The 11,831-nt window shown below is 40.6% G+C and overlaps 1 protein-coding gene across 2 annotated transcripts in view; it reads left to right on the forward strand.

Annotated features, from left to right (window-relative positions):
• Window positions 1–2,100, forward strand: part of nuf2 (UF2 component of NDC80 kinetochore complex) — a 17,555-nt gene extending 15,455 nt beyond the window's left edge. Inside the window, exons 13-14 of one of the 2 annotated variants that reach the window (XM_051122632.1) lie at window positions 1,429–1,564; window positions 1,811–2,100. In XM_051122632.1, coding sequence (XP_050978589.1) covers window positions 1,429–1,564; window positions 1,811–1,918 — 244 coding nt within the window. In that variant the 3' untranslated portion in view covers window positions 1,919–2,100. The remainder of the gene's footprint in view (window positions 1–1,428; window positions 1,565–1,810) is intronic. The other variant, XM_051122631.1, reaches the window with a different exon arrangement.
• The last annotated feature ends 9,731 nt before the right edge of the window (window positions 2,101–11,831 follow it).

The following is an 11,831-nucleotide window of genomic DNA, read 5'->3' on the forward strand; positions in this document are numbered from 1 at the left end:
TCTAGTTCTTTTGTGCAACAGCAGTTGCTCTGGCCACGTGATGTCATTGGGAATACCTAAAGATTAGGATCACAGCAGACCCACTCAAACCTTTTTTTCTGTTCCCTGTGAATACGAAGCACTTGATTGTACACCTAACACCGTGTCTACACTGGATGCGACAGTTGTCGCGCCACGTCGCAACAGCAACAGGTCTACACTGGAAAGCGACCGTTGCAAATCATTTTAACTTCGTGTGAACACATCATAAATAGAATGCGGCAGCTGTTTACTGTCGGGATTTGTCGTGTTGCGCCACGCCGAATCCAGTGTAGAAAACAGCACTGATTATAATGGGTTCTACTTTTTTTCTTTTTTTTTTGTCTTTTTTTTTTTTTTTTGCGTCTGGTGTAGACACGATGTTACCAAATATATTGATATCTGATTGTAGCAAGAGGGGTAGAAGTGGTGTGTGTTTTTTTTATTTTTTTTATTTTTTTTATGGGCAAAAACACATTTGACATCACAAACAAGTCTAATATCTACAGTGGCTTTGTGAACCTATATTAGCATCTTTTTACAGTACCATTAGTACCAATTCAATTTCGTACCCACTTGTAGTCAACTGCGTTTAAACACTCCTGTGTATTTTTGTGAGCGCTCTTGTTTACAATGTATTTTTGCAGCGTTGAGTATTGTAGCCACTCACAGGTATCTCTGTTGAAAGCAATGGCCAGTCATAGGTGTATTATGTAGGTTAAACACAATCCCCCTGAACTTTTTTTTCGCAAGTTTACGGAGTTCTACACGTTCGCAGATCTACCTGTTATAATGAGAGGGAAAAAAGAGCATACACACAGTGTTAATAAGAGATTGATTGTGTAGTTAGTCATTGATCAGGAGTTTTCGCGTGAGTAAGCATCAGACGCACCATAAGAGGAGTCCTTTGCTCGATTTCTGTACATAATCCATTCACAATTTTAAAAAGTTTTGTCTAAAAAGACCGAATGTCCCTGTGTACTGTTTCAGGAGTGATAAACGCAAGCGTAAAGAAATACACAAGTGAATCAGCTAAATTGTTTGGCAAATCACTGCAATTACTGTAGCAGTGGATCTGCCTATCTGATGTCAAAAATAGAGTTGTGAATTAAGTGATGAAGAGTAAATTCAAAGTTACAAAACTACAACAGCAACAAGTCTGTGCTGGCTGAATATATTTAGCAGCTTCTTTTTGATTGTACTTTTATAAGGAATGTTTTAAAAATGCAGCTTTTAAATTAAATTTAAAAATATTTTGGAATATTTAATGCATTATTATTGTACTTGCTATACTATAGTATGTTACTAAAATTTGTTACAATAGTCATTTTATAATTCAAAATCAAGATGTGAAAACTAGGGAGTGGAAATGCTTTCAACTTTTTATTTATTTATTTTTTTTTTATTCAGCCAATATGACAAAATCCACCAGAAACGGGAGGAATTTGTGAAAATGATAGAAGAAAGCAACCGTGAAACTAAACAGTTCAAGGAAAAGATGCAGAAACTTAGAGAAAAGTGCAACCAACAAACTCAAAAAGCCCAGGTGAACTTTTCTTTACAATCATTCTTAAGTAAATGTAGTACTTGCTTTTAATGTAGTATTAACATTTAAGATAGTTATATTTATTTTTTTTGTTTGTTTGTTTGTTTGTATATTTTTTTGCTTCTAGTTACAATCTTTGACACCTATTCTGTTTGTTATTTAGCATGTTCATGTAAATGGTGTAGTTTTATGTTAAGGCTCAATGTTCAATGTTTTGTCATAATATCTACTGCTTTTCTTCCATAGGAGTTCTATGACCGTCTTCTCACAACTTTGGAGCAGTACAACAAGCGGATTGAAAGCATTGTGGTGGAGACCAATGCAGACACATTAAAAATGAAATCACATTTCTAGAATTTCTGTTTTGTACTCTTTACTGTATACTTAAATTCCTGCATTTGTACAGTGTCTTTGTCATTTCTAAATGTGTTTTCCCCTGCTAATTTTGTATTTGAATGTTAGGTGGCAAAAAGTTACTTATTGGTCTTACTATACACCAGTGTTGTTCTTTTATTAAACACGTTTTTTGCAAGCATTTGAGTCTTGCCTGTTCAAATTGAGCTTTATTAGATTTGTTTTAAAGAATTGGGATTCAAGGTATTGGGGACAAGCTAAAATTATTTATTTTGGTGTATGTTCGAAACTGTTTAAACGCTAATGCAGTTATTTTTATTTATTTAGTTCTTGGTCTGAGCGTGCCCTTAGAATATGACCTCTGATCCTATGATGGCCTATATGACTTAACTTGGCTCCGATTCAAAGAAAATATAAAAATGGATATTTTTTTTCTATAGATATAGATATTAGAGGTGGTGATGCAGCTATAGAAGGCGTAGAGGGAAAAAAAATACATTGGTAAAAACTAACATTATTTCAAAAATCACCTAAAAAAAAAAAAAAAAAAAAAAAAAAAAAGTCTATTTCAGATAAAGAGTTTATACATATCCTATTCATAAGTCCTAACCCTTCCCCTGGAGACCCACCATCCTGCTAAGTGTAGGTGTAGGTACATTTTCAAGTCATCCTGAAAAATCTTGATTAGGGTTGAAGCTAAACATTTCAGGACCAGGGTTGAAGAACTGTCCTATAATGTATCTAGCACTACTTTGTAATGCCAGCAGGGAGCATCCATATTTGTATCTTAGATTTTGCGATTGACAGTTACGTGATCACTGATCTATACCCCCCTACCCGCCTCATCTGTAATATAGGGATGGGCAACTTTGATCCTGGAGGGACACTGCTCTGCAGATTGGTACAGTGTACCAACTTCTGTGGGATCTGGCCTTAGCATAAGGCTGTAGTTACATGATCCTTAGGATCATTGCAACAAGCAGAGTCTTAGCAGATCTGAGCTTAAAGGGGTCATCGGATGCCCATTTTCCACAAGTTGATGAGATTCTTTAAAGATTCTTAAGATTGGTACAGTAAAATGTCAATATATATCATTGTCTTTAACGTACCCTACCCTTTAACATGCAGTCCAGTTCCAGTTTGACTCTCTTACAGATGCCTATACCTAATCCATGTACTCAAGAACTTCCTCCCCAGCTGCACACCTTAGGGTCGTTTTACCTGTCTAGAATAGATCAGAATGTGCCTTTGTTCTGAAGCCTTGCTACCCAAAGATAAATTTGACAAAATCATCTCCATAATCGATAACCTCATTTCCCTGCAAACAAGCTTGCACTGGCCCTTTACAAGCCCACTTAGGGCTAGCCTAAGGCCCCCAGCGGGCTGTCAGAGCAGGGCCACTGAGAATTTGCTCATTGCCAAAACGCTGGCCCCTTAGCACTGGCCCTGTATGGGCAACCCTCTCTTAGCCCCCCAGAAAGCCCTCACCCAGCCCACACAGGGCCCACAATATTAATCTACAACAATACATCTGTTTCACTTTAAATACTTTTCAGCTACTATAACTTAAGTCTTTGAGAAAAAGTTATACATCTGAAATGGATGCAGTCACCACATAACTAATGTCTGTATTGTCAAAAATGTACAGCAGTCATAGGGATTTCAAATAAATGGATTTAATAAATACAAAATAGAAAACATTAAATTCAGCTTAATACAGCTACAGTGCATAATAAATATACACAGTACACACACGTTATATATATATATATATATAAAAAAATAAAAAAAACTTTTGAATGCGATTAACCACGATTAATTGTTTTCCCACGCATTAAATTACATAAAAAATTACTGTCATTATAACCAGAGTTACTAGCTTTGTCAATGCTTATGACATTAGAAAAGAACTAATATTACTGTAGAGTGTGATATTTATTAATGTGACATTACTTTAAAGCAAAAGGAGGAGTTGCAGTGCTTTTATTTTTTTGCAAAAAAATTAGTAATCCATATGTATGTAATACCTGAAATAAAACGGTTCATGTGAAGGTGGAATGACTGACTCCAAGGAGGTAGAGCCACGGGCACACCTGCAGCAGTACAGCTCCACACCGCCCTTCTTCAGTGTCCCCGTCTTCATGTAGAGCGGAAAGTTCTCTGGGTCTTGGATACGCTGTACGTGTTTCCACTGTTTTTTCCATATCTGCTGGATCCGTTCATGGTTCAGCAGAGGAACTCTCAGAGTGTCCTTCCTGTCCGCACTGTCGAACAGATCAATCAGTGACCCGATCAATCTAGTGCTCTCCTCCACCACCCCGCTCCTCCTCCGGCAGTGCCAACTCCCTTTAGGAAATGCAGGCACTGAACGCCCTTTCAGAGACGTGGCAAGTTTTCTTTGCCGACAACTCGCCCTCCTTTGCACGGCAAAGAGCAGCTACATCCTCTGCATCCCACTGAAAGATGCACGTGGACAGATGTGCCATGAAGATCCCGTAGAGCGGATGAGCCTCTGTTGTGACACCTGCAGCAAATCGCAGATGAAATGCCAGATGTCAAGGTGCACTTCAAGCTCAACCCACTCCGAAAACATGATCTTCACCTAAGACTAGCCTTGCTGACTGCAGCAAAAAAATATAAAGATAAGGATGACTGTTGCATTTGATAGTAATACATTATAGATGCTGCCCACAAACAGCCTGCGAAGGGATAACAGTGAAGAAAATGGTAGTAGAGTTAAGAAGCAAAGAACACTGTACATTTTATTGATATAAGGAATATGGAATTAGTAGTTCTTTGAGAATGAGGATCAGGAATGGGGTAAGGAAAATGAGGTATGATGAATTCAGTGTAAAGTAATGATGCCCACAGACATTAAGCATGCACACAGATACAGTACGGAACCATCCTGTCTGCTCAAGGGGAGCTAAAGAGTGAGTGAGAAGAGCAAGCGATGTGAGAAAGTTATCCGGTGATTGTTTAACAATGGGTGAGTTCAGAAACGCAAATAAATACACTGATGCCTTTGGACATCCTTAAGGTTTTGAAGAAGTGCATTCAAAGAATGCATCCCGCTTGAGGCATGATGTGGCATAATTCCGTATTGTAAACAAAAAAAAAAAAAATTTACAAATGCTGATTTTTTTTTTTTTTTTTAAATAATGCTTCTCAGTGTTTTCACAAAAGACTCTTATAATATTTATATACTTTTTTTATATATTTATAATACATTTGTGTCATATGCTACACCTGTATTCAGCTGTGCTTCGCATTGTGACGCAGCAAATACCAGCTCCTCATCATCCTCTTCATGTTCAGCAGTGGGAACGAAAGTGCCTGAGGCACAAATGTTAGAACTATTATTGTGAACAGTACACAGAGACAAGCGTTTGTAAGAAGGTGCTTACTTACCAGTAGTGAAAAGCTGCCTTCGGGCCAAATGTTTTGCTGGGGGTTCTGCTGCTGGAGGAGGTAAAGTGGACTGCAGTAATGGATCTGGAAACAGCAAGTGGACAAGTTTGGCATAACAATAAATGAATACATGTAGAACTTCTGTAGGGAAAATTCAGTATCCACACTCGTACTCACAGGGTTTAACTGGTGACATGAGTTTTCTCACCAGCTGTGAAGGGGACAGATGTTTGCCACGCGCCAACAGCGCTTTTACAGTGGCAGTCTGCTGGACACCAGCTCGGATGGCTGCAGGTGGAGGTGCAGAAGTACTGGAGGCTGCAGGTGGACGTGCAGGCTGACGTACACTGGTGCCCACAGCAGAACCCTGTCTTTTCAGGACATATGTCTTGAAAATTGCCATGTTGGTGTTGGGCCTGGCATCTGCCTTAACCAGGTATCTGATGAGGGCTTGGGCCTTGCTCTGGTCCTCATAAACATCCCTCATGGACCGGCCCTGGAAGTCACCAAACTCCACCATCAAGCAGCCCTGGTCTCAAGTTGCCTGGACTTTTGCTTGCATTTCCTGCTTCCTCTCATACTTCTCTCCACTTCTTCTGCCATCTCTCTGATATGAAAAGTGTACTGTAGGAACAGCTGTTTATTTTCTGACAGGGGGGGTTGTCTGTGTTGTCTCTTTGGAAATGCTGAGCACCAAATACACTGCGTACCGCAGAGAGTTTTCCAGGAGCCAACTAAATCTCTGGCCCTGGTACTTCCCAAACTGAAGTTTGCAGTGAGCCAGTACTATAAACTGGTCACTGGGGTCTCCACTGTTTGTGCTGACAAAAGTACTGGCCTCTGCCAGCACCTCCTCCTTGGGTTTGGCCCTTCCTGTCTCCACATTTTCAAGGTGCTTCGCCTCTTTCGGCGGCACCATGAGGAGTCGGCTTGATGTTGCCGCCGAAATGATTGATCGATGATTGGCGGCGAAAAAAGGGGTAAGCATACATTTTCTAAAATGAAAAACAGAAAGAGACTATTACTTCTAGCAATCGGAAAGATGCCTTTACGTTAAGTGTGTAATGATAATTTAACAAGCTACACGTAAACCATGTTACTGTGGTAATAAACATGACCATGAACTGGCCTAATGATGAGTTTTCTACAGATATGTGAAGTCAAATATGAAGTCTGAAATTTCCTTCTAGTAATGATTCTATGGGCCCAGGATTGCCGGGGGCCTCGGAGGAGGTCACTAGTATTATTACCAAATGTAAGTAATATATATAAGAACAGCTGGGTAGTAACTGATTACATGTAATCTGGATTACATAATCAGATTCCAAAAATTAAGTACTTGTAATTACATTAAATTACATTTTAAAAATGTATTATACTACAGTTGCTTTTTTATGTATTATATGATTACATATTATTCACACAATAGCAGTAAATTATTCATAATTGAAAGGTTCTTCCTAATTCCTCTGTTTCATCTTTAAATTTTATATTCTGAAATGGCCTACTGCTTATATACATTCAAAAATTCTTCCAGTTTTGTGGACATTCATACAAAGACGAGTAACTAGTCAAGTCCCGACACAGCATTTGACCACTGATTTATAAAAATTCAGTCTCAACATTGCATCAGCTACTGATAAATATATCATAGATTTTTGTTTGATTGTTTTAAATTGCTAGCTAACTATATCGGCATGTTTTATTTTCCAAAAATACACACTATTTATGAACAAATAACGATATTCAGTAATAAAGTAAACCTTAGCCTTACCTGTCGTAAAGATGACAATAGCGGTCGGCGATTGGTCAAAATTCAGCCACAGGGGAGAAACATGATTGGTCAATAGTAAGCCCCTGGAGTGAAATGCGACTGGTTAAAAGTAAGCCCGGAGAGAAGTGCGATTGGTCAAAAGTAAGCCCCCGGAGAGAAACGTGATTGGTTAAAAGTAAGCCCCGGAGAGAAATGCGATTGTTCAAAAGTAAGCCCCCGGAGAGAAACGCGATTGGTTAAAAGTAAGCCCTGGAAAGAAACGTGATTGGCCAAAGTAAGCCACAGGAGAGAACGCGATTGGCTCATGTGGGCATACTTTGGGCTTACTTTGGCTCAATTGGTGGAATGCAGTAGGCACAAGCGAGAGGTAGTGGGATCGTTGCCCGCATTCTCCAAGCGGGTTCCTGTCCTTTTGCAGTCACTTCCCGAACGAGACATACTGCGCTTTTTACGGTATGAAGCCACACTCGGTACACTTTTGGGGCCCACTACTGTGAAAAAGTTTTTTGGACCAGGCCCTGCACACATTTGTGGCAAAAGGGAGTCCCTTCACTGGATTCAGAGTGCGGAGCTTCCAGTCCAAAGTGGGCACCCAGATTTGAACCAGGGACCTCTTCTTCTGCAGTTCAATGCGCCACCACTGAGGTATAAATTGCACTGCACAAAAACCACTGAAACAAATTGACTTCCTTCAATATGTTGATATCAAACAAAGACAGACTGACTTTAAGGTCAAAGCTTTGGTTGGTCCAAAGCTGCCAAGGCCAAAGGGGGCACCTACATTTGAAGTAAGGACCTCTTCATCTGCAGTTAAATGCACCACCCCTGAGATATACCCCCCATAAGATGCACTGCACAAAAACACTGAAACAAAATGACTTCCTTCAATGTGACGATATCAAACAAAGACAGGCTGATTTTAAAGTCAAAGCTTGCTGTAGTCTCTGAGAATTAGAGTCCATCTAGTCAGTGCATATTTACCCTGTTTTTTTGGACTTTTATGGATGTCACAGAGTTTTACAAAAATGCACTCTACAAGACGACAGCAGTCTGGCCACTGGGCAGGGGATCCTGTTGATCCTAGGACACAACGTGTCATGCTCTCCACACCTGGAGTAAATTCAGGTTTCTTTTTCGAGCACCTGAAGCGCCCAGTTGTCAGACGCGACTGGTGCCGTGCAGAGTACGCCACACGCTGCTGGTCATATGGTGGAAGGTTCTGCCACAGAGCTATGATGGTACTGGCCTGCTGGGAGTTAAGTGTTTGTCCTGTTTCATTCCTCAGTCCCACCAAATACTCTGCCAGGCTGTCCACTCTGTCCATCCCTGGGATACAGCGCTCATCCACAGCCTGGTAAATATATGAATATATAAAAATAAAATAAAAACAATGTCACAGGAAGAAAAATAGCACATCTTTCACACTGTTTGTGTTTTAAAAAAAAAACCCTACCAGCTGTTGCTGTGGTGCTGCTGGAGTCATGGCAGGTAGCCCAGAGGGAGTTGGACTTGTAGTTGGAGTAGTGGCAAGAGAGGCTGGGACGATGGAAATGTAGGGAGAAGCAGAGGCTAGGCTGGTGGGGACTTCTGTTGGGCCAGAGGGTGCAGTGGTGTGCTCATTTGCAACCTGTTAAATGTAATAATAAAAAATAACACTAATGAAATAAACATCAAAATAATACAACTACAAGCAAGACAATGACACCACTGATACACCGTCACAAAAGACTTGCCAGTTGTTGTGGTGCTGCAGGGGTGACAGGTGAAAGCAGTGAGGAGGGACTAGCAGCAGCAGAGCTGGTACAAGCATGCCCAATCTGGAAAATGTAATATGTAATACATGATGTACAATGTAATACTCTTTTAAAAACACATTTTTATCAAATGGATTTTAATTAGAGCTTATTTTTTGCATTATGCTTTCATTCATTTATGTATTCTTCAGATTTCTGTTAATTGTCTTTCATCTCTGTCTATTTCATGACTGCATTGTGTGTTTTTTTGTAATTTGAAAATGTGTTTTTAAAAAGTGATATACAAATACATTTTATAATTATTATTATACAATAATGATAATTATTATTATTATTACACAACAATAATTATTATTACAATACAATAAAAGTCTAAATGATCCATAGCAACTGGGAAATCCACTGACACGTTATGATAAAAAAAAAAAAAATGTGACAGGCATAATTACCAGTTGTTGCTCAAGTGCATCTGTAGCGATACTAGATGCTGAAGGTCCAGCAGTGGTCTGGAGAGAGGAGGGAGTTGGAATGACGGCTGAGCTGGTAGTGGCAGGTGATGGGTCCAGTAACCCAGCAGTTAGGTCCAAACTAGAATCTTCGAAGCCCTCATCTTCCAACTCTTCCTCTGTGCCTACATCTTCTAGCATCTGCTCAGTCTCCTCTGAGTCAGGTTGGACATCCTGCAAGGCCCTCCCTGTCTGGCGGTACAGGTAATCTATACCTATTAGCTCCCCTGGGACAGACAAGAAAATAGAATAGAAATAGAATAGAAAATTTTTTTTTTTATTTTATTCTATTTTATGGATATAGAAAATAATCTCCTGATGGAAAGCTGAAACTAACCAGTGTAAACCGCAGGTGGCTGAAAAGAGGGGACAAGCTTCCTTCCAAGCACCTTGACACTGAGGTTGTTGACACAGTGAACAAGGTCACCTGAGTAGCTGAGCAGCGATGGAGGCCTGACTGCCAGAGATGCAGCTTCACGGTCCTGGTTCCATCTGTTAAGGCCTTCCAGGAGGTACAGCTGGAAATTCAGGCTGTTGGCACTGGTTCCTTAAAATAGTACAAATATGATCAGTATTGTTACGTTAACTTGTTGTGTTTGGTTCTTTGACAGACTGTGTCTGTTGTTCCATGATAATAATAAATAAATAAATAAATAACAATAACGATACTACTACTGCTAGTAGTACTACTACTGATAATGATGCTAAAATGTTTAACTGCAAATAAGTAATTTTGCTGATAAATAAAAAGTGATTCATACTGACCTGGAATGAACCTGTTCAGATGCAAGTGGAACGATTCAAGTGATGTGGATCCTCTTGCACATCTGTAGTTTGGCAAGACAATGCCCTCCTTGGTAGTGGTGCCAGTTACAGTGTACAGGAGGACACCTGGTTCATCCTGAATGCACTTCACATGCTTCTTCTGGATTTGCCAGATGTGCTGCATTCTCTCATGGTCCAAGAGAGGGACACCAAGATAGTCTCTGCCCTTTACACCCATGAGCTCATTAAGAAGCTGTTCAATCATTATGATCGTCTGATGCTCCCCTCTTGTCCGCCTTCTGCAGTGCAACGCCAGTTCCTCCTTGGTGATCTGCTGGTCCACCAGTTTTTCAGTGATCCCAGGAACACGTTCTCGTTTCAGTTGTTCCCTCTTAGCTTGACGCAGCAAGGCAACATCTCCACTGTCCCACTCAAAAATGCAGCTTGACAGTCTGGACATGAAAATAGGGTAAAGAGGATGTGCATCCTTTGTACACCCAGATGCCAGTCACCGCATGAAGTGGTATATGTCAAGCTTTACAACCAGGTCTGGCCAACCACCAAATCTTTGTTTTAGTTTTGACTGTCCTGTGCCCTCCCGACAACATTCACAGTCAACATAGAGAAGCTGAGGAGGAGCCACACCAGCATTGCTGTACCTGCGGATGAGATCAGCAGCCATGGTGTCAAGAGCAGGACCCTCCTGAGCGGTTAGGACACTGATCAGGATTTGGCCCACCTCATTGCTCACAGATGTAAGCCACAAGGTGGTCCCCTTGGCAAAGCCTGATAGCTTCTTGGTGATCTGTGACCACACAGAAAAGACAGTGAGTGCCTAAAGCCCAAATAAACTGTTTCTTTTATTTGTAAAATACTGAAATAATACAGTTTTTTAATATACAATATAATATTAATATCTGCTAATGTTGTATTTTAAACTTTTGTTTGTGAGGTAGGATTTTACAGTGGTAAGAGTTAAAAATATTTACCTTTTTTGTCGAATCCATTTTTAATATATTGCCAAAGGTTGAGGTTATACTGGCTTTGATGTGGTCCAGCCTGCTTAAGATGTCTCGGCCATAAACAGCCAGCATCCACCGGTGGGAAGGAATAGCCACTGGCTCAGGAGGGTCCGGGAACTTGACAGGAAGCAGGCTTGGCTGGGCTACAAAGTCTGAGCATGCGCCAAGGTAGCGACAAACACGCTTAAGCCACTCCTCGCTGTGATTTTCCCTCACCTGCCTGACCAAGCGGCTGGGGCTATTACCCAAGGTCCTCTCCCTCAGAAAACGGATCACCCGCATGTCACAAGCATATCTGTATAAGGAAACAAAGTGAAAAAGAGACCAAAAATGGCAAACATTTAAAATAAGCAAATGTATAGTGTGTTTGAAAGACAAACGTTTGTGACACAGGGTAAATTTCAGAGGAAAATTTCAGTATACTCACCTTCGTGTCAGGATCAGTCGGAACTCCATTCTGTGTGCCAAATCCAGCTGGTCCAAGATGGTCTTGCTGGAGGAAATGTAACTTGTTTTACAACCAGCTGAACTGCACCAGAGAGTCTCCGTGATCATTAGGTAGTACCTATCAACATCCAAAACGTGGCGGGCTCTCTTGTGGGCTCCATAACCTGTGAGCTGTTTTCCACACACAGGACAGGACAGCCTGACCTTCCAAAGGTGATATGGCATCCACAAGAG

The sequence above is a fragment of the Labeo rohita genome, chromosome 11 (genome assembly GCF_022985175.1).
Source record: "Labeo rohita strain BAU-BD-2019 chromosome 11, IGBB_LRoh.1.0, whole genome shotgun sequence".
Classification (NCBI taxonomy): domain Eukaryota; kingdom Metazoa; phylum Chordata; class Actinopteri; order Cypriniformes; family Cyprinidae; genus Labeo; species Labeo rohita.